This window comes from Amphiprion ocellaris, chromosome 5 (genome assembly GCF_022539595.1).
Source record: "Amphiprion ocellaris isolate individual 3 ecotype Okinawa chromosome 5, ASM2253959v1, whole genome shotgun sequence".
Lineage (NCBI taxonomy): Eukaryota > Metazoa > Chordata > Actinopteri > Pomacentridae > Amphiprion > Amphiprion ocellaris.
This window is the reverse complement of record NC_072770.1, coordinates 20,216,735-20,240,842: the sequence shown is the minus strand read 5'-3', so window position 1 is coordinate 20,240,842 and position 24,108 is coordinate 20,216,735. Positions and strand designations below refer to the sequence as shown.

The window sequence follows — 24,108 nt, the reverse complement described above, 5'->3', positions numbered from 1 at the left end:
AAATTTTACTACCAACTATATGTGTAGTGTATTTTATGCCAGAGCCGTACATCATAACAGTGAACTTATGAATCAGTTTCAGTGTTAGCTTGTACTTTGTATCATCTACCTTATCATGCATGAATCCAATTGTGTGTTATATGTTCCTTGTTCCTCACCCTCCTCTTCTCCCATACCCTCCCGCTCCCCCTCCATCTCCCATTCCCTCTGGCCTTCTACCTCTCTACATCCTCTGTCCCTCTCAAAACACCGGCCAGCAGGCAGATGGGTCCCCCTATATAAACAGCCGGGTTCTGCTCAAGGTTCTCTGAATATTGTACTTTACTGAAACATTTTCTCCAACAAGTCTGTGATTAATCGAAAGGACACAACCAGTTGATACTAAGTGACCCGCTGGCCCTTTGCCAGGTTGATAAACCAGTGCTTATGAAGATGGGTGAGGTTTGTAGACTGCTGCTGCTCAGGTTTGGTCCCAGCAACAAGGAAATGTAAAAAAGTTTTAACAAAATAAAGGCCTATTATGTGCTCTTTCTTCCTCATTTTTGTCATCTCCATAGTAAGTAGTAGTACAAGAGTCAAGATTAGTGCAAGATCACTGATAGAGTAGGCAGTTTAGTCATTAATATAATACAACCTGTGTGCTTGGATTCAACAATATACAGCAGTGAACCAAAAATAATGTCCCAAAACTGACTAAAAATGAAAAATGTTGGCAAGGGTGTTGGTTTCCAGTGAGTCTGGTGACACTATCAAACCTTTCCCATTCAGTCAATCATTCTCTTCAGTGTAAAATCTGAAAAAAAATAAATTAGGTGTTATACGTTGGGGATTTTAGATGTAGAGTTCTGTCAGTATTAAAAACACAGAAACTGGTATTTTATCTGCTAACTTCTTTGTTGTTAGAGTCAACTGGTTTTGCGGGTTACACTGGGCTTGATTCAACCCAAACACTACACAGCCAAATCTAGTAACACTTTAGTCTCCCATTTAGACCAGTCTGACCAGTTCTTTTTCAGCCACCAAGGCAAACATGAAACCCGGAGGCGTATTATGCACACAGCTGTCTGGTCACGCTTTCTGGTGCAGGAAAGGCTTCCAGGCATATGAGAGTCTCCAGGGATCACATGAATTTTTCAGTGAAACAGGGGAAACAAAATCAGAGCAGGTCTCTTATTCTTTGTGTTCAGATTTGGCTTGTACAGATCTGATATTTCGCATTTTGGTTACATTCCCAAGCCATTAATCTGCAATTATCAACAAAAATATGTTAGACGCAATGTTTCAGTAACAAATTAAATCAACAATCTAATATTTGACAAATGTGACATTCTGCATCATGGAGGCTTAAGAGACTGGAGGCAAACTTGTATAAACTAAGAATTATAGTTATTATAAATGTGAACACATCTGCATTAACTAGTAAACTGTGTACTAATAATCTGAAAATCATCATGTGGGACAGGTGGACATTTTGAAGGACATTATGTTAAACCACACCTCCAGAATGGAAGCACTTTTTGGTGCTTAATAATTTAACATTTGAAAAATACTCAATATTTGACTCCTTTTCAGGACAACTCTAGATGTCATTACTCTCCTACTTATAACTCGTGCTTATTTTATCGGTGAGCTTGGATATCATCTGCTGTAAAGCTTAAAGCCTTAAACATGCACTTTTATCAACTTTAACCAAATTATAGTTTGTCATTTTGTAATTACTGCAAGGTGAAACCATAGAAGACACACAAAAGAAATGACAACCAGTCATGTTCCAGGTAAAACTAAGTTTATTTTTATTGAAATGTCTTGTACATTTTCAGGTGGGCAGGATCACATTTCACTCAAAATTCACTTGATTTTCTGTGGTTTCTTGTACTGCTGGAGCATTAATAGCTTCCTCATTAAGACTCTTAATCAAGCCCCTTCCCTCCCTCCTCCCGCCACACTGAGTCACAGATTAATAATCCGTGTTGCTCTGACCTAAACAAAATCTCGCCGATGAGGACAGAAACATTTGGAAGTCTGAGAAGAGGACAACGGTGAGAGGCTAACCCTTCAAGGCTTTATGTAAAGCCCAGTTAACATCAGTTTGTTGAAGTGGCCTTTTGTAACTCTGAAATCAGGGAAATGACCATTTCAACATAAAACAGGAAAAATTAACCAAAACACAGACCCTGTAACCCCCAGATCTGTGGACATTTATCTACTGTTGTGACACCTTCAATATACAAGTGCTGATTTTCTGTCCAAAACAACTTGAGACAACAAAACCAAGTTTTTAATTATGCTAAACTGACTCTGACAGCCAACCAAAACAGCCAGTCTACTGCAGAGACTGACTATTTGATGGAATGCCATAATCTAGAAATAAGAAAAAAGAACAGGACAGTAATTGCTTTAATGTTTGTTTTGGGGAAAACAAAATTGTGCCACTTTTTTTCTTTTTTCTTTTTTTTTTTTTTTTACAAGACTTACTTGTCCACACAATATTTTCAATAGGACTCCTGAGAAGGGGCTGAGCACTGCCAAAGTGCAGTAAATGCCAAGTTCCTCTTCAGATCCCCAAACGTAAGGATGTTTTACTTATTGTTCAGTAGATGAGACACATCTTCCAGTATTTATGTCTCCTCAAATTCAGCCCCAATCAGAATTGTTTGCTCCATGGAAGCAGTACCAGAAAGGCATTTCATTTTTGGCAAACATTCTAACACAAGTTTGTAAACAAATTTTCCCTTATTGAAATAAAGAATTTCATAGAAGCCATTCATCCATCCATGAAACTAAATCCATATCAATGTTGAAAAAAAAAAAAAAAGCTACTCCAAAATCTTCCTGTTCTCTGGAACTCAAACTAAGAATCAATACGTTTGACACCATAATACAGGTGATATTTCTGGAGGATGACAAGTTTTTGCTCCATTTTAAAAACAGAAACAGATTGGACGACGCTCAAGAGGCGGGCGCAGTCCTTTGTAGAGTCAAGGGAGGAAGCATTCTGGAAAATAAAGATCTTCTGTATCTCTTCAATTAGGATCTGTTACTTTTACTCCAGCCAGGTTGATCCTGAGTGCTCTGGCTGGTAAAACACTATAGCAGCTTTTTTTTGTTTGTTTTTCATTACTCTCACTTCTCCACGTTTCGATTTTTCGTTCACCAGTCACACCACGTAACGCACAACAATACAAACACACACACACACTTTTTTTGTAACACTCCTTCCAGACTTCACATCCTTTCCCTCCTCCACCACTCCGACGCGCTCTGACACACACGCACACAATCATTCGCACACTGACACACACCCGTTTCCAGGCAGTTGTAGTTCCATTGTGTAGCCTTTGGGCCTTACAGGTCGGCCCAACTCGACAATTCCGAATGTAAACACCTTAAGGCACCCATGATGCACCATGAACATTTGGTGCAGGGAATACTGCCCCCTACTGACATCATACTCCTTCAGTTACCCCAACCTTACAACCCCATGTGGTTTTTACAACTAAATTTACAACTCATGCACACATACTGTTGTTTTCTCAATCAGCTCAAATGATTTCTCCTCCTTGTCTCATTTCCTTCCTCTTCAGCTTCAAACTTAATTGTTGAAGCAAGGTTATCCAGTACAGTTCTGTCTGAAAAGAGAGGAAATGAGGCAGGGAAGATCTCTGTGCCAGATGAGATGACATATGAATCTTGCGTGCAAAATGGCTTCACAAAGTCAAAACACATAAGGCCCGCGGTAAATTTTTTTTTTGCATTGTTTTCAAGAAAAAAAAATTAAACAATATATCATCTGCTGACTCTGGTTTTTGCACTATGAGTCTTAAAATAAATAGACCTCCCTCTTTTTTGTTTTTACTTAAATACATGTTAATATCTTCTCTGATGCTCAAAAATACTTATTTGTCTGAAGAGAAAGTCCTTCAAAGGTTAGAAGAGTTGAAGTTTATCCACAAACCCTTCACGCATGCAGGCAACCCCTTCCACTAGTCCAGTGGTATCAAATTCCACAGGAGCTAATTAAGAAATAAAAATATCGAGAAAGCAAAAAGGATGGGGTTAAAAGTCAAAGGGAGATTTTCAAGGTTGCAGGCAACAATGAAGCCCGTGGAATCAAAGATCAGAAAAGAAGGAAGGAATGAAGGATGATAGGAGAAACAAAAGGGTCGGAAAAGAAGGATGATGAGTTGGTGAGGGTGTTAATAAATAAGAGCCGGCTGGACACCCCCTCCTGGTTTGACACTCCATTCTCAATACTGAGCAGTGAAGATGTACTGTGCCCTCAGCACCAAGCCTGGGCTCTACGCTGGTCAAAATCAGCTATTAGCCGCTTGATGTGGGCCAACTTGTTGTGCAGGTACTCGCAGCGCAGTTTCTCATCATGGTAGCTGGGGCTGTGCTGTTAAAAAAAAAAAAAAAACACAACACATCCATAACATCAGACTACAGATGCCAGTTCCATCCGCATCATTCCTGCAGTGCTCAAGTTTGGGCAGCACTATGCAAATCTCCTTTTCTGCTTATTTATGAAGAAAAATGCAGAAATGCAAAAAAAAAAAAAAAAAAAAAAAAAAAAAAAGACTGATAATGATAGGTAAAATTTTTTTAAAAGTAACTGTGGTATGAGCTCTTCATTCCACATCACTTAAAATTCTGAAAAATTTCAGGCTGCCAGACTCTGTAGCCTAAAATTGACCTAGAGTTACAGTGTTCACGGCGGAGTTTGAAGTTAGCTTTGAGTCACTGTCCTGTTGTAGAAACCAGCCTCTTCTCAGTTTCACATTCAGAATTTGCTGATGATTAGTGGAATTCATTCATCCCTCCATCTGTGCAATATTTACTGTGTCAAAACAGAATATTTCAACTCCCGCGCTGAACTCTTGGCAAGGTGTTGTTTTTCATCAAATGTTCATTATTTCTCCAAACACACTTTTGGTGATTCTGGCACAGAGCTCAAGTTTAATTTCACATCTACAGAGCACTTTTTCCAAAATGACGTTGCCATATACAGATGTTGCTTTGCATCTTTCAGACACTGACTTTTGTGATGAGGTGGCAGGTAGGGTTGTCTGCTTATGACTAACACACAGAACCTGTTTATGCTACAGTGAAACAGTTAGACGGTGCACCACCACTCCTGTGTCTGCCAACATTTCCTGCAGCTCCTTCACAGCTGGAGGATGTGCTCTGCCTCTTTGCCCAGATGTGAAGTCTTATCTGAAAGTTTTATTAGCTTCCTTTTGTGACTTCCACAGTCCCCCTCTGTTGTCATTACATAATGGCATAGTGTCAGCCCAGCGGTAACTACAAGTTTAAAGTGCTTTAATGTGTTTTTAGAACTGGTTTACATGCATCATTTAGCGTTATCTTAGATCCTGGATCAGTAGCTTAAAGGAGTCTAGTATTATTAAATGTTTCCACAAGGTTTGGAGAGTCTGAGAATTTATCAAGCGTCGAATTGACATCAGTTGGCAATTCCTAATAACCTTCCTCATAAATCCTAAAGATTCAATTAAGTTCTGCGCTTTTACAAGTAGCAGAAACTTTTGCACATGGCACAACTGTGTACTTGTTTTCCATTTAGGTTCATTAAAAGTAAGACTGCATTAACATTTGAAGGCAGACCCATTTTTAATGACCATTTAGTGTCTGCTATTAAGTTCACTTTAATTAGGAAAATGTATCATTTGGACAGGGGCTCCAAAACTTCTCCTTACCCCTGCACTTCCTTCTCTCTAGGTAAATACATACGTGGTGTGTATTTCTGTATCTGCCTTTGTAAGGACCAATGTGGCGTTCAGATATTTTGAATGAGGACATTCTGGTGAGTCCTTATTTTTCTAGCACACTTTCAATGGGCTGTTTAAGGGCTAAGACTCAACTTTATAGTTCAAATTACAACTAGGTTAAGTTGTAGTGAGGGGGTCCACAAAGATAGTGGTACATACATACATACATACATAGATATAAATACAAAACTATGAATGTGCAACTACTTACTTGTTTCATCTTTTTGTACTCTTTCAAGACTTCTTCTTGCACCTTCTGTAAAAATCATAAAAATGGTTGCTTAAATAAAATGTACATCTTTCGTTATTACAAATAACATACTCTGCCATCACTAACCTAACGTAAAGTGTCAAGCTATTTCTAATTAATGTATTAAGTGAATGAAAACTCCATGTGTTTTAGTAAAGAAGCAACATGGTGAACATAAGCACAGAATTTCACAGAAGGAAATTATTTCTAAACTAATTTGCGTTGCCTGGTGGTGGCAGATCTCAGTGGATTGAGGAACAGATGCGGAAGGTTGACAACACTATAAATTTTTGCTGATTATAAGCAAGCACTTCTGCCAGTCCTGCCTTCTGTGTGGCACCACAGTATGACAGCAGAGTACTAACAGGCAGTTCTGAATGGAACCTGAAGCCATCACATTATATTACATTCTGTAATAGCCAACTGGACTGACAGAAATTAAAAGTTCATATTAAGAAACCGTAGAGCTTAATTTCTGGATGTACTATTGTCATTTACATACCAGAAATGTAGAAAATGATCAGAACACATGTACAGAGACTAAATAAGATGATTGGCTTCATTTTTTAAAAGTCCCTTAACAGCTGCTATCTGCAGCAAACTCAATGACCTTAACTGAGAGTTCATGCTAATGACAGAATTTGTTCGTTAGGATGTCAAAGGCATCAAAAATGTTGGACTAAATCCATACATAGGTGGCTTTAAATAAGAAAATGGTGTTTAACTGAGCAGGTAAGCAAAGTGTTTCAATGTGACCTGGTATTCTTTGGTGCCAGGAACCAGCTTCCGACACCGAGTATCCAGCTGGGTGAAGCGACGAGTGATTTTCTCTACACGAGCGTGCAACAGGCGGTACTCATCATATTCTGCATTGAAATCATCTTTGTAGCTTTGTCGCTGATCATTGGACACCAACGGTGTGTACTTCCTATTAACACAGAGGGAAATTTCATTGAATGATTCCTTTGAAAGTGGTTAAACACATAAAATTATTTCAGAAAAATATTGTTGCTACATGCAAGACTAAAGACAGAATTTGTTCACCAACAAACCGTTCACCAACAAACTTTTCAGAACTTTGCTCATTTTCAGTACACCTTTCTAAAAGGTCATGACATTTTAAGACACATGGGAAGCTCAACATCTGTTAAGGTTCTCTTTATCAGATGTGCCAAAGATAACATGCTCCCTGAACTCATTACCAGTGATGTGGAAAGTACAAAACAGTCGTAGTACAGCAATGAAAGAATACTAGAAAGCACAGATGAAATGCATCTGTGTTTATGGATGTGTTTCATGTGTCCTAATTCTTTTGCTTTCACTAATTTGCTTGTGTTTTTGCTCGCAACATCCCTTTTTAACAATATCAACATCTGTGTTATCATTGATGTTTAGGGAAAAAATTGGAGATATGAAAGACACAGAGGGACACATTCTGGGAATACTCACACTACATAGTCAGGCGTCTTAATTTTGGATGACAATTCGGTAGCCTGAACAGGTCTCTCTTTATCTGAAGAGTCTGAGGAGACAGAGCAAAGCAAAGGATTGTAAATACTGCATTGATAATGCATACTACATCTATTCAAAACTCCTGAAAGCAATACCTTTAGATGTGTTGTTATCGTAAAAATACAAAAATAAAAAATACTTTGTGTAAAACTCATGTAGGACGATTTGTGTTTTTGGTATGTATTCATGAATTCAACAAACACACAAAAACAACTGCATATATATATGCACTTTGGACTCTGAAAATATGGACCTTAACTTATGAACATTAACTTCTACATAAACAGCAAGAGTAATGTTGCCATGGATACAGTGAGTTACATTGTGGGGGCAACATGAGTCTCACTTTAAATTTTGAAAGAATTTGGTAAATTAGTAGACTTTAAAAATGAGAACAAATAGTGAGACTCATGTTGCCACCCATACTGTAACTCATTGCATCCATGGCAGCATCACACTTTTTATGTCTTGCAAACATTTATTGTCTACAAGAAATTAAATGTTGTGTTCACACAAGATCAGAATCTTTCAGCTTATCAGGTGGCACCATCATCTATCTGCAGTAAGGTTATCAAGTGCAACACATGAACAAGTCAAGTTTCAAGTGAAACAAATCAATCGTACAATATCAAAATTAATTCAGTTTAAGTCCTGCTCTTTTAAATTTGAGCATAAATTTGAAAGTAAGAAAAACAAGCTCTTTTTTGTTTTATATTAATAAAAGAATGACATTAAAAAAATTTCTTCTTAAATTTTTTTTTCTATTTTCTAAATTTGGATTTTCTATTAAATATGAAAAAAGGACGGTGCATAACTGATTTATTTTTATCTACCTTCAAAGTTGTTTGTTAGTGTTGAAATTACAATGATTTTTCCCTCTTGTAAATAAATTATATTACACTATACAGTGTAGTTAAATATCCTGCTGCCAGTCTATGACAGTGAAGACTGCATTTTTCTTTTTTCTTTTTTTAGTAAAACTCAATCGAACATCACTGCAGATGTTGTCTAATCTATCAACACAGCAGAATCTGCCAACATGGCAGCATAAAATGTGAAACTCAACAGCCAAACAGACTACAAGGAAGCACCTCAACATGTTCAGGCAAATACCAGTGTATTAGTGTAATTAAGGATCAGAACGTATGAAGCCGAATGGGCTGTAAGGTTCAGGACTGAGATAAACACTGAAACAGTATGAGGACAATCCAAAGTCCGAAAGATAAACTGTCTGGAAACTTTGATAGAAAAAGCATGCAAATCACAAGATCTGCTAGTGCTGCCTGACTTAGTCACACTTTTATACACAACATAAATTATATAAGGAAAGGTCTAAAAGTTGGAAACCAATTGGATTCATATGTATTTAGCATTGTCATCATTTTCACTTGTCCTGTATTACGTAAAGACGTTTTAATCACATGTCTGATGGACTTTGTATTTATTTATTATACACTATGCAGTTATTAACTAATTTGATTGCAAATTTGCAATAAAAATAAATACATTTTATTCTATTCTATGCGTTTCCACTGTGCTTAATATATTTTTTCTTTTAAAGGTATGCTTGACTTGAAGAACATTAACATCTTTCTCTTAGATTACCCCTGAACTCAAATCTCAATAGGACTAAATATGCATGAAGCAGCTAACCAACAACACAGAGGGTTTTCTTTCAACACAATAAAGTAGATAAGGTAAAGACAACCAGATATGCATTGCTTTTGAAAATAAATATCAGGCAAACACAAGTCACCTGGTTTGATTGTTTCATATGATAAATGATTAAGGCAACACTGTAACAGGACATTGTTATTTATCTTAAAGCTACTTTAGTCAGTCCTTGGTCAGTAGGGGGCAGAAGGACTCCAAAGCAAAATGACAGGCCCTGGCATTGCATGGACATTTTACATACTTTTATATCCACATTTTTTGGCTAATATATTTGACAAACATTCCTGTATTAAAGCAATAAGGGTTCTTAATCCAGGAGTGGCCAAAATGAGCTACGATGAAATAAAATCATGCAGTGCGCTGCAGATTCTTATATCATTAAAAAACCTGGTTCTGAGAGTTGTTCTTTGTCTGTGTGCCTCTCTCTGCTCTGGCTGCTCGCAGAGACACACACAGGAGCGAACTTGAAATTAATTTGAGGTTTTACATGTGTCTACAACAATCCTTGTCATCAAAACAGTCAGTAATGGAAAGCAAACCAGCAACTGAACAAGCAGAGCATGAAGAAATACATCTATGAATCTGTATGCTTGACATACCCATATACTGCCCATTATATTTTACCTGATCAAGATAAAAACGAATGCCAATTTTATGTAACAGTTGAGTGTAATTATCGATGTAAAAATTAGTTGTACATTGAGGCTGAGACTGAGCAGCCCCTAATCATCTCCATCAATCCAGAGTTTGTTCACATCAACATCAGAGAGGAAGGCCAGTGGAGAGGATGAAACCAAGAATGTTAGCCAGTGTAAAGTAAAAGACCTGCACTTTTTTAAATTACATTTTTAAAGTGCTGACTGAAGCCCTCCTAAACTCAGTCTTTACATGCTTTGTCATGCTCAAAATGTTGTTAAAGATGTGTCAGTTCCATTAGGCGTTTCTGTAGCCAGAACCCCAGAATTAGCTCATCTAAATGTAATGAATTTATCTTTAATACTTGAAATTCCACCCAACATATTTGCTGTGAATAAAATCTCTACTAGGTCTCTGATCATCTAAATGGAATTCATTTCACCATTTAACCCTGGGCTTTTCCTACTGTGACATGGAGACATGATGAATTTTAGTTTAAGTATTAACTGAGCTTATTGTGTTTGTCCCCACTAGCACAGAAAAGTTGCCTGTTGCTGCCAGAACCTTGTGGGCTGCTTAATTAATTCAATTAACTATACAAGGCTGAAATGCTCAACAGAACCGTTAATGTTGTATGGGTTTGATACAATTAACAGCACTTCTGCCACTGCATGTAGTTCATTCATTAAACTGCTATGGTCATTTAAGAGTCAGACATTTGGATCAGCAATGCAGTGAACAACCAAGATGGAAACACACCTTGATCTTTGTGAGAATTTTTGCTGATAACTTCTCTGTGTTCTTCCTCAGCACTGCGCCGCTTTTTGGCTCTACGACTCTCCTCAGGTGGTTTTGCTACACTCTGAGGTATACTGCTCTCTCTTTCTGTTCGTTTCCCTTTCTCCCTCTCTCGATCCTTGTCTTTGTGCTTCTTGGATTTCTTTTTAAACTTCTTATGGGTACTGCTGGACAAGGGAGGGCTGGTGATGACAGTAGAGGTAACTGTGAGTGAGGTGCAAGGAGGAGTAGGACTGGGGGAGCCAGCTGGTCTGGGGACAGGGTGTCGATAGCGGTCCTGCAGGGTCCTATCAGAGGAAAAGGGACTGGGTGAAGGGTCTCTGCAGGAGGAACTCTGGTCCATAGGCAGGTCCTGAGTGCCGCAGCCCTCCGGGGTGCTGGGTGAGTTGGAGTTGGAGGCTGGGCTGGGCTGCTGGTGAGAGGGTGCAGGGGGGTGGGATGAGATAGGGAGATGGGTGGGAGGGCCCGAGGTGGCATTGGAGGGTAGGGACCAGCGCTTAGAACTGGGGCTGCCCTCGTCCTCGCGGCGGTCAGAGGAAGAGGAGGATGAAGATGAGACTGGCCCTCGATTGCTGAGGTGGGAGATGCGGGCTTTCTTGGGAGCCAAAGGATCGATGAAGTCAAAGTCTGGCTGGCGCTTCTGCAAGAAAACACCCAGAGTTTAGCCAAAAATTGCAACCACTGTGAGTATATGTACATGTGTGTTTGTGCTACCTGGGGGGATGTGGGGACACCATCTTTGGGAGAACTGCTTGTTGAAACTGTCTCGGCAGAAAGACCTAATTTGCTGTTTTAGGAAAAGAAAGAGTGGCGTCAGTGGGAACCACTGTAAATGTCAAGAAAGAGCATATTATGAACTAGCATTCAAATAATTCCACTACGACCTGCTGCAGATAAGATACTTTTATTAAAGCAACTGTTTACGATGCCAAACTGTTGGTATTTAACATTATAGCTCATGTACACAAGAAGCTATTATTTCCACAGCTATCTTAATTTTCCATTCGGTGGACAGCAGCTGCCAGTTGACATGTCAACAATAGGCAAAGACTGCAAGCTGGCAAATGCCTGTGTCAAACATGCACTGTTACTTTAAAAACAACATGCTTGAAAAATATTTTTCTAAAAGGGAAGTGCATTCAAGACTTGCCAACACTTTTGTCTAAACTTACGACTTAGAAATTGCATCATACTACAAATTTCTGTATATTTTTCTGCCCCACTGTTTCATGGCCAGAAGGAAAGAAAGCACAAAAATTATGTTAAAAAAATGAAGCCTATTTGGCTACAACATGAACTTTTTTAAACTCGTCCATCCTGTAAGACTATTAATGTTAGTTATAATGTGCTCCAAACGTGGTGGTTTTCAAAGGACAAGAAAACAAAAAAACCTGGAAACATGAAATTAATTGGTAAAACTACTCCTGCAGCAAACCTCACTATTCCACTGTCTATACATTATAGGCAGTATGTTCAGCAGTATACTTTAAAAAAAAAAACTGTTCTGAGTATTAAGGTGACTTTGTGAACAAATACTAGTACCTATACATAGCTACAGTTGCCTAATATAACATACATATCCTTTCTCAGTATTCAAGTAGGTCTTTAAGCTCAGACTATAACTAAACAGTCCAATTCAGGACTTCTGATGGCTATTTGGGAAAATCACATACCTCATAGCTGCTAAATCCATGATTCAATTGCACCCTGAGGATCTTTGCTCTGTGTTCCAGCCCTGTCTCTCCCTGCATTTCCTACTGGCAATATCAAATTAATGCAAAACTGCATTAAAAAAATCATCGAAAAAGATTAATAGGCGGCTTCTGTACCGAGTCAGGATCCGGTCAACCTGGGACTTCTCATCCTCAGAGTAGCCAGGCCAATCTCGCTGGACATCACGGTATATAAAGTCCTTCAGTGAGTATGTATTGTCTTTGGGATTCAAGTTTGCCACCTGCTTTGCATTAAAACATACACAAGAGTTTCAAAGTTTAACTATTACAGCACTAAAACAACACAACATGAAGAGAAACTTCATATTTCCTGTGCTGGCCAAACATCTGTGGATGCAAATACTGTTTAACACTTAAGTGATATGTTTCTTATGAATAAGGCATTTACAGAATGAAATGGAATTCCTCAGGCAGATCTGCATGCCTCAGTGTCTTCCTGAATAAGGTTTTGGGATCTCTATTATCAAATTAGATACTTGAACGGGACTCATGGTAATTTGTCAAATATCTAAAGGTCAGCTTTTGCAATATAAAAAGTTATTATTGGTTGTATTTTTTCTGAAGAGCAGAGTATGTGCCCAGAGTCCCTTTAATTTGCTCGGTTAGTATTCAAAAATCACATTCTGGTATTTGCACAAAAAGCTACAAAAGAAAGCCATGCAGCACCTGTTGCAGGGTGGTCCCCAATGAGTTTCGGTCCTTCTGGTTGATACCATCCCGCTGCAAACGAGCAAGCACTTCCAACTTCTTATAGGACCTCAGCGCCAGCAGGTGGACAATTCGGTCCCGAAACGGCCGCTGGGAAACGGGGTTATTGGAAAGGCACTTGCGAATAGTGTTGGCTGGGTTGATGGGTGTTGAGCGTTTGCGCTCTGGGGCCACCTCTGGGGCTGACAGTGCAGGCTTACGAATATGCACTTTCTTTCCTAGAAACAGAAGGTAAAGACAATGCTTCACTGCTTCTCTGAATACAGGTTCACCACCATAAATCATTCTGTCATTCAGACACATAATTGTAGATCCTCTCCTGTTTATCACCACTGACCCACTTATTAAAGTGTATCTCAGTTGTACCTGCATAAATTGCTACTCATCCATAACAATAACAAAGGGAGTCTAAGGATATGGGTAGTCATATGCCACCGATCAATTCTATTGCACTAACCTCAGAAAGAAGATGCATATAGCCGTGAATATGCCTACTTGAAAAAAGGTTTTAGTAGTTTTAAGAGCAGACCATATGAATAGAACAAAGAAGCTCCAATTAAGTATAGGAACATTTGATCGACTGAGGAAGTTAAAATGGTCACGTAAACCCCAATTTCACCTGAAACTTGGGAACTGTATCTAAAGGTCGCAAGAAGCATAATAAGGAGTTGTTCCTCATATCTCAATTTCCATATTACAGGCAGAAATGACCTGGTTTTGTCATACCGCTTAAGTTTCGGTCTTAAGAATGGAAGCCACAAATAAAGCACATTATACACTGAACTGTAGTTCTCTTACTAACTCAGAGTAGTTTGAAAAAGTGCTGGGAAATATTGAGGTGATTAAGATCCAAGACACTGTTCTGTATTGCTGAGCAATGTGCTTAACCAGAGAGCTTGCACTTTCCCTTATACCTCATCATGGCCATTATGAAATTCTAAAGCTCTTTAAGAGATTAAGGTTAAAGAAAGGCAGAGAAAACTCCCCTCCTCCCTTCTTGTCAAAAAGCAGACGAGAAGCAACGTAAGCTCACACACTTTGTGTAACAGGCCAATGACAGAGTGTGGCAGGTGAAAGTTTTTTGCTATTTAGTTTTAATTCATCAAAAAAAAAAAAACTATGTAATTTCCAACATCATATACCACTGCATTCATAATGGCATGGACTGTACCATTCATTGAAACACCAAAACTACACACAAAGATAAGGATAAAAACACAAGTTGCAGACTACGACCTGAAATTAACACCTGTGAAAACTAGAAGCTAAAGACCCCTTTTGCATTAGTAACTATAATGCTCACTCCAAACCAGGTGCTGCAAGATCCTGACCCATCCCTTTTCTCAGTAGTTCCTCTCGTTTCCCAGTTTCTATCTGGGCCAGTGTATGCAAATCTATCCCCCAGGGCCCAGAAAAAATGGGCTGAGGAAGTTTTAACTCAGTCAGACAACATCTGTATCAAGGTATTGAAATTTTAAAATTCTGTTTTTGTGTGAAAATAATTTGCACCCACATTTCCAGGTGGTTTTGTAGGGACCTTTTTCCACAGCGAAACATTCAACCAACATTAAAAATGACTAAACCTGTTCTTCTTCGTCTTATTCGTCAAAAATGCAACATGAAAAATGCATCACAATTAAAATCAACAACTCAATGGATTAAATTTTTCATGGCCAGGACATTGTCCAACAAAATTAGCATAAATACGGGCTAATTGCAACACTAGTGTATAACTGGTTTTACTGGCGTTTAAAATCTACCATTACAGAAAAAGCTTAGGACAACAGAAAGCTGACTTTCGCTTTGCTGCTACAAACACCCAATCTGTGACTGCAGCCTTCACATCTGGTTACACTGTTATTGTCAGCCTGTTTCACCTCCATTCAGTGTCCTCCAGCTGTCTGTGGTCACCGTTACTGTGTTTTAATGTAACCCAATTCATAATATAGTTGCCCTCATTTGTGTTGTTCTCAAGACAACTAAACCAGTAGGAAATTACATAACTGTATGCTCACAATTGCTGCATTTTAACTAGCAGTCACGCTGAAGACTCTGCACTGCTGGTGTAAAATTCATAGTTAATCATTTCAGTGTTGTCTGATTAAATTGGTAGGGTATTGGAACAGCAACTAAAGTTAGTTCCTAAAACATCAAGGAAGCTTTTTCAGATTTAGATACTGTGGTGATCATTTAGTAAAAGCTCCCTTCTGGGGGAAGAATATTTTACTAATTTTTATTCTGAATATAGGACTGAAACAAAGAGAAAAACATCAGCTCCTACTTTATGTGGCCTAATGTGAGTATTCTCTCAGTTTCGGGGACCAAGTAAGCATAATGCCATGCTCACTTTTTCCCAATTTATGATATTTGAGCTTTACTGTATTACCTTAATCTGACACTGAAAGAGCATGGTAAAATCATTATTCAGCCTTCACTTAAGCAATATGTCTCAACTTGTCTTACTTGTCCTGACCTGTGTCTGCTGTTGGTGATAAGTTTACATCTTGAGCCTCTATTTGTTTTGTAACTGGAATGTTACAGCATTAGTTTGTTCTATTGGACATCCTTTGCCCTACTTGTGCTAAGTTGGATAAGACATATAAGTGAGTGTAGAGAATGGGACAAGCCTAAATTAGATTACCAAAGATTACTATACCGGGTGTGGTAGTGGAAATAAAACTGGTCTACATGAGATTATGTTGATCAGGGTTAGGAAAAACATGAAGTCAGTCTTAATGTGTTACAAAAGATATGTGTTTACCACAAGCAGAACTCAATACCTATAATATGACACTTCAACTTTACTTTATAATTTTGTCAAACTACAGGGAAATAAAACAGAACAACTTCATCTGCTGCTTTTTGCCCTTATCAGTCAGACTCCTAATCTGGAAAAAACTGAGACGGCAAAATGGCTTAGTCAGTCGCAATAATGGCTTTGAATAGAGCTAGGCTGTCAGCTTTCACCTATTCAGGCTCTCAAAAAAGGCAGAGTTTGAAAAGAGAGGTGTTGATAGGAGGTAAAGCCGTGGTGGTGTGTGGGGATCCAACCTGCCATCTGGCTGTGACAGTTGCAGATAAGCAAGACTGTTGTGACGGTCTTACCTCTGTACTGACCACCAGGCTTGATGACTTTGGTCCCACGTTCACGTGTATCCTCCACAGCCTGGGTCATACGTTCCCGGGTCACCTGGTAGGAGTCATTAGTGGCGCACACTGTGACCTTGTTCTGTACCGCTGCCAACAAAGCCAGGTGTGAGGCCCCTGAGCTGGAGACAAAGAGGGAGTATGACAGAGAAATGTGAGGCAGAGGGAGATTACCTTCCAGCAAAGTGTGGTAAGACAGTAACAGTTGATTCAGCTGACCAGTGATTACCATTACCTCGACACATACTGATGGATGCACTCAAAGCTTCCCTGAGGATTGTCCTTGCCCACATTAGACAGGTAGAAATCAAAACTATGGAAGGTTTCTGAGGAGGAGTCAGTCTTGGGAATTTTAATGCGCTGTAAAATAATTCACACATAAAAAAAAAGCACAATACAATTTCTTTACAATGGAGCTATGGAGTTTGATATGAACAACATTAGGGCTAGCATGAGACAGAAAGAGTCTTTAGATTGCTAATAAACGGCAATATATATCTTGGTTCCATATGGTGAAAAGAAGGAAGAGTCAGAGCATATGAAAACACTGAAATTGTTATTTTTCTTAAAATATACAGCACACTACATAATTTGCTGGACATACTGGAAAAATTCTACTATTTTAAAGTAAAAGCATTACAAAGCAACAACTTCTGTTTCTTCAGGAGCTCTGTTAGACAAATTAAATACAAAGGCCCTATTGTCTTAATGTAAAGTAGTCGATACCTATTTCATATTAAGTCTACCATCACATCACCAAATACATAAACAACTAAGGCACTTGTGATCATGCAATAATGGGCCACTGTTGGTGACATTGATAAGTGTAAACTAATCAGTGCCTGAATAGCTCATTATCCAAAATCCCATCAGAATGAGTCAGTGCTTTGCTTCCTTAAAGTTTTTATGGGCTTTTTGAAGTATCACATTACATAGTAAATGGAAACTACAAAACTGGAAACAACCTGTCCAATTTCACAATAAGCTTTCACGCTTGCTTAAGGTGGTTTTCCATCAGTTTTTACTTTTATTGCAATATGTCAAAAGGTATGCCCCATATTCGCTTGACAATTGTAGGGAAAGACAGCTAGTGATTTTACTGATTTCAAGACATTTGTGTTGGGTGGTCATGCATAATAAATACAAGTCAACATATAGCATCCAAAACATAATGGGTTATTAACTAATGCAAAATTAAAGTTGCCACTAACGGCTTGAAACAGAACTAGTATTTAATCTACAATCTACATTAGGAGTTCACAATATGGGATGAGGTCACATATTTGGCTCATATCTTGAGCAGAAAAATTTACTTACCCCTTGGAGTCCCTTAAATTGTATTGTTGGTGGCAAAGAAGGTACATTCTGTAAAAGAAGGAAAACAACACACTTTAATCCCTCATCAGCTGCATGGACATATAAAGGATCATTTGGGAAGTAAAATCAGATGGTTGGGTAACAGAGTAGCTACACAAATTAAAAAAATAATAATAATAACAAAAAAAATTGGTCTGGAACCTGCAAAATACATGAAACTATTTGACAGACACTTCTAGAGTCCAAACATCTGATTGTAGAAACTGCAGAGCCGGTCCTATTACATAAGCATACCTTAGAACTAGCACAGACAAATGTTGACTGCTGAAATGCTTGCCTAACATATTTTGTAAAAAGTTGCACTTAAACATGGTGGTAAGACTACAGTTGACAGATAGCTGATGTCTCACATGCACATGTCTCTGTCTGTGTGAGCTAGAATAACTAAACTATAACTGCATTCATTATGCAAAAGAGAAAAACTGAAAAACCTGTACTGCAGAAAGCCAGACAATCCTTCTCATTTCCATGCAAATGTGAATTTGTTAATCAGCATAACTGATTGTGTGGTCTACAAAATATCTGAAAACAGTATTAAATGGACATGACAAATTTTATAAAGTAATGAAAGTAATCTCAGCTTTCTAGTTATATCTGACCATCGGTGGAAAACCTAAAACGTGCTGAATTTACAGCAATCGCTCAAAACAAAAAGCAGCAAATTCTCACAATTAAGACACCTGAGCCTGGGAACATTTGGCTCTTTTACCTGAAAAATTACTTCATCAATTGCTGTTTAAAAAATAGTTGCTGTTTGTTTCCCCCATTTTTTCTCCGGTTGATTATCTGGCGCATGTTGCAGCAACCATGGGCCACAACATTTAGCCTAGTGCCACAAAACCTCACGAGGAGCTACAGAGAAACTATATGAATCGGCTTTTCCTAGGTCTTCTTTTTAAATGGCAGGTAAAATTATTTGCTTTAACGTAAACAGTGGGACTTGGACAGCATTCAAATACAGCAGATATTTGAACAGGATAATTCTGAAGTGTCTTTGTTTTGTGTAGGTTTGCGTTGGTGGCTACTTGAAATGGAGATGACAGCCACAAATATGCAGTGGCTGCCCTGGAGCAGCATACGGGAGGTTAGGATCGGACTGCCAGCATTTTCACAAAGCTTTAGAACACAGATGAACCAGCTGGACATAAGACTTCTAAAATGTTGCATCAATTGGTTTGAGTGGAATGTTTATTTTATTAACAGCTTTTCTACAATGCTGAACATATTACATGCTTGCTAGGGCATGCATGGCAGACGTGGACATTCAAAGACACAATGTATACTTTTAATCAGACTGAAAGAAATGTGTCATGGTTGTTAAAGCTAACCTACTCCAAGCCACAGAATCCCTCCCCCACTCTCACACAGTTCTGATCACATTTCACATCACCACAGAAAGACAAAGATAGCCAGCTTCCATAGTTCGATGACTGGTTCAGCTACAACACACATTACTGAGAGGGAGAGAGAAACAAAAAGCAGGCAGTTTTGGCTGCTCAGTCAGCAAGAGATGGCAGGCTGTCGTTCAGTGCAGTGAACAGACCAACATTACCACATCCAATAAGGTTGTAGCATGGCCTGTCACAAAAGAATTCCTTCAACTTAGTGATAACGCAGTCTGCCAGTTGTCAGAAACTCAGCAAATAATCACATAAAATTGTGCTTTTTTTATCCACATTTTGGCATTTGGTCAATCTATACGGGCTGACAGTGAAACATGGTTTTACATACGGAGGTGTGTGTGCAGTGTTGAGCAGACACACAGGCACACACTGTGTGCCATAAAAAGCAATCTCTGAGACCTCTGAACACTGCAGCACCCATGCTAAGCTACAGTCCATCGGCCCCAGAGAGAAGACCTAGGCCCAGTCACTGCGTTATGTAACTGAGTTGTTGTTGGCAGAGTTAAGGTCAGGTAACTTGGCGTCAGGCTTCCGCAACTAAAGACTGCACAGGTTTCTCCAGATTAGATCACCTGTGTTCACCTCAACAAGATTACACTATTTGCACAGTCTAAGATTACCAAGTTATATTTAATCTGTACAGGTATGCAGTGCCCTATAGCAAACTCTGTTTCCAAAGAGCTCGCTGGTGTCAAGCTCTTGGGTGAAATACAGTATGTCTACTGAAGAAGATCTCATAAAGTACATATACATAATGTATCTGCACAAAATATCAAGATTGCATGAACTTTTATCTTAATATCTTTAAAAATATATGTGTGTATTATGCTAGAAGACAACTACTGGTAAATAAGATAACTTCTGATTTAGGTTTCTCATGCAGTTTGATGTGAATAGGTATGTGCAAAAAGAAAAAAAAATCAATTTGGCAAACAAGCACACATTAAATATTTGCTTCCTAGAAGTACTGGCTCATATTTTGTGCATAGCTGAGCTAGTGTGGAAGCTAGTTTGACTACAACATGTTATAATTAAGTTCAGTAGCTATAAAGGAGTGATCTTGGATAGGAGCTTCAAATCCCTGCCAGGTTATGTTAGGTTTTCCAGCTAGTTAAAAACTTTAAACCATATGGTAAACTGACTAGTCAGCGTCACGCTTCACACGCCACTAACTTGTAATGAAGTCGGATTATCCGTAAATTATGTGAAAACATTTCCACTCCGCTCCTGACATAAATACAACCTAGTCGGATTAAAATTCATATAAGTTAACTAAGCTTAAACATTAAACCCTCAGTCCATTAAAACTTGTTGACGGGTGTTTTCGTCGACATGAAATCACCACTTTCCTAATTTGGTAAGTAACGTTAGTTTGGCTTGAAAAAATGGACTTGGTTGGCCAGCACAGCAAAGTGAGCTCAAGCTAACAGTGGCTAATCAGAGAGTCTAACTTAACCAACAGGTTTTCTAGGTTAATTCGCATTTGTCAGTTCGTAAAACCTGCTCATAACATTAGCCCAAAGCCTCATTTATCTTCCACGGTTGGTTAAGTTATTGGCACAAGGCTATTTTAATAAAGAAAACAAGCAGAAAGTCGCTCTGTCAACAGCTTAGCTAACTTTGTAGCGTTAGCTGTGCGTGGCAGTTGGGCTTCCTAGCAAGAGACGAGCCATGTCAGCTCGACAGTAATGGCTGGTTTTAAGTGAAATAAAAGGACCGTTTCACTCACCATACAGTTTTGATAGCTCTCTATTGCTCTCAGCGCTGTCTCGGTCAATTTCACGTGTAGTACGGTGACTCTGTCTGCGCTGTGCTGGCCACAATTTAATCCATACCTCCCATCCTCGGAGAGTGCCGCCATCTTTACCAGCCCTCCACCATCGTCCCTCTGAGGCTGGAGCATTTAGCAGCCAAAGCTCCCTACGCTCTCTCTCTGCTCCGGGGAGGGATTACAGCTGCTGCTGCTGCCTACAGGGCTCACGGTTGGATTGGTCTTGACTTGCTAGCTTGTTACTTTTCCACTTTCCAACCCCAGTGAACTTCAACTGTCGCAGGTACTGCTTTGTTTTCGAAGTTGTTGCACTGCAAGAACTGTGCTAGTATGCATTTAGACTGCACATGGTCACGCGTGGCCTTTTAAACCTTTAATAGAATAAAACTTGTACTTACTAGTTCCCCTTTCCCTGTAAACCTATAGCTTCTCTCTCTGTAGTTAAACTCTAGGCTGAAGTGCCTGAGCCTGCTGTGTTTTGGTGACATGGTAGAACTAATTCTGGCCCACTGAAACTGTTCAAGGTAGCTTTTGTAGATTACTGTAGTGTAAGTTCACTTTATTTCAAATAAGGCGTGGGATGCATTGTAATGAGGGAGTTATATACTTATTTATATTCAGAAGTTCATCAGCATGTTTAAAGCTATGGCACAAAAATACATCATTTAGTGAATCCACAGTTGAGGCATTACATCTGATCATGTTTAAAGCAATAAACAAACTACAAACAAAAATTGCAAGGAAATCTCAAGATTTACATGTTTTTGATTGCGTTTGCAAGTTCTTAATGGTAATAACTACAGCTGATTTTGTTTGAATATATAGTTGTAGCTGCTCCAAAGCTTTGGAATAGACTTCCTCTCACAATAAAGTGACATTTTAAATGTTTTTGATGGCTTTTGGTAGTTCTAAATGGTCCCAATTTTTGGTATCTTCTTTGTCTTTTATGACAAACTTTGATCTTATAACTTTTGGTCCTGTTTTGCCTTGTTTTTAGGTTTTATACTTTGATTCTTGTTTACAAATTTGTTGCTTTTTGCACGTATTTTTTGTCATTGCCTGACATGTACAGCACACACACACACACACACCACATATATATACTTGGACTATTCATATCAGTCTTTGCACATTACCCCTCATATCAACTGATTCAGATCAATCCTTCCTGTTTTTCAAATGTACAGCCTCACACTAATAACCAACTAATTAAGCACACTGAGGTGAACAACCTAGTTAGTAGTTCTCTTTTAGGATATTTCACCTACTTTTGGAGCTATGCGCACTCATATAATTCTATTTTATGAGCTTCCTTCATTGATATGGCATGTACGGTGACATCAGCACAATGGGCACCAGTGCGTCCCCCTGTGAGCTGGACTATCTCCCAGTGTCAGTCCCCTTGACCTGGTGATTAGTGGCGTAGCCCCAGGCAGGGTGGGGAAAGGCCTGCATGAATCCAGCAGATTAGTGTAGCTCTTCACCCCACCCATCCCTCCTGACTTGTCACGCACACACACAGCCACCTACACCTATATACAGATGTTATGTTTTACAGACTTCTTACACATGAACCCATTCACAGTTCAGTTCTTTCTGTTTCTCAGATTAAACTGACCTGCATGGATATGAAGTTAAAGATAAATGCATGTGCAAAATGCAAAATCTGAAACATCATTCAATGCTGTTATCATTAATGACATCCACTGTACCTTTATCTGATTGACAATAACAAAACACAACCTCATCTCATTAGGCAGCTTTGGTTCAAAGCATTACTGTGCTTTCTAAATACATGCACATTTTAGGTGCTCAGTCTGTTTAATTCCACAGGTGCTACAGTTTGTCTGACAGGTTGCCTGCTATGCAAACAAAACCATAAAGCCTTTGGGGTGGATTGGGCTCATTGCTTTTAGAGCTCCTGTGTTTGCAGAGGCCACAAAGGTGTCATCTTATGGAAGCTTGAGAATGCTTTAAAATTACACGCCCCTTGTGTCAGGCTAAACATTAAACACACGAGGCTTAAGTGTGTTGCCAGGAACACAATGGCAAATTTTAAAATGTGGCTAAATTAATTGCTCCATAATGATGTTGCTTGCTTATTCCTCAGACACTGCTTTTGTTTCTGAATTACCCTTTCTTTGCATGACTGTGCAATACCAGGAATATCCTTTTACCTTACTAGTGATTCAACAGAAGTGAATGATTGATGGAGGTATTATTTGCCAGGCTGCAGGTTTGATGCTAATCAGAGGTACATGTTGAGTGACTGGAGCCTCGAGGCTGCAATGAGTAACACTGATTAAGATGCTTCTACTCGGCTTCTAATTGAACATTTAAAACTGTTGTTTTCAGAATTGGATTAATCCTTCTCGTGATCTTTTACTATATTGAAGTACATTCCTACAAGTAGTGCAACACTAACTTAAACCTTTTCAGGGCCCACTCTTTACTGTTAGTGTAAATATTCAAATTTTTTTAATGCAAATAATGGGCAAAAAGCCATCTATTGTCATACTTTGCCACTGTTTCTGTTGGGACTGAACAAGGAGCAACTGATGCATATATTGCTAATGCTTGGAGCTGATTATTGCATTTTCTGTCAACATTGCCTGTTAAATGGTTTGTTGGAACTATGCACCAAAAGTTGGCTTTAAAAACTGTATACAAAGTATGAACAACAACTTGTGTTGTATAGATAAAGATTGGACATGTAATGCAGGTTTAAAGCTCCATCATGCATTGAAATATTGGCTGAAAAATGAGTCTTTCTGACATAATATGCATTAGTTGTCCAGGTCCATTTGGATATTATTTAAACTAAATACAGTATCTCTGCAGCAAGATGTGGGATACATGTAACGGATAAGAAACCAGTAATAGATATTTGCATCACTTGAGAATTAAGCTGGTAATATTAAAACTGTCTCTTGGTTTGAATGGGAATGAGAATGATTTTGTAAATCTGTGCATGTAGATACAAAATTGTTGTAAATTTAAAAATTTGTGTCATTATAAACATCATTGTCTCAATGTTAATTAGCTGAAAATATAAACAAGGGATTTACAGCAATCATTTCATCCTTTACCAGCATAATCATATTTACATTTTAGACAATTAAAACTACTTTGCAGACTAAGTTCCCCACCAATTTCATTGTGGGGATAACTGACTGAAAACTGCTTTACATTAGGGTCAAATAAGGGTGAAGAAATATGAGCATCAACATTCAATGTCTGTTTTTCCAGAGGTCATTATACATTTGCTTAAACAGTTGAACATACCTGTGAAAAAATATCCTGATGAACTCTA

General features: G+C 38.7%; 1 protein-coding gene across 1 annotated transcript; it reads right to left on the bottom strand.

Moving 5' to 3' along the window:
- Positions 1-1,769: 1,769 nt before the first annotated feature.
- Positions 1,770-20,980, bottom strand: ell2 (elongation factor for RNA polymerase II 2). Its single transcript, XM_023289288.3, has 12 exons — positions 20,754-20,980; positions 17,562-17,609; positions 16,480-16,604; positions 16,203-16,366; positions 13,056-13,315; positions 12,486-12,610; positions 11,371-11,443; positions 10,618-11,296; positions 7,486-7,558; positions 6,793-6,964; positions 5,998-6,042; positions 1,770-4,396 (listed from the first exon to the last, which is right to left on the bottom strand). Exons 1-12 carry the CDS (start codon positions 20,925-20,927, stop codon positions 4,280-4,282), a joined length of 2,055 nt encoding a protein of 684 aa, XP_023145056.2. The 5' UTR covers positions 20,928-20,980; the 3' UTR covers positions 1,770-4,279.
- Positions 20,981-24,108: the final 3,128 nt, after the last annotated feature.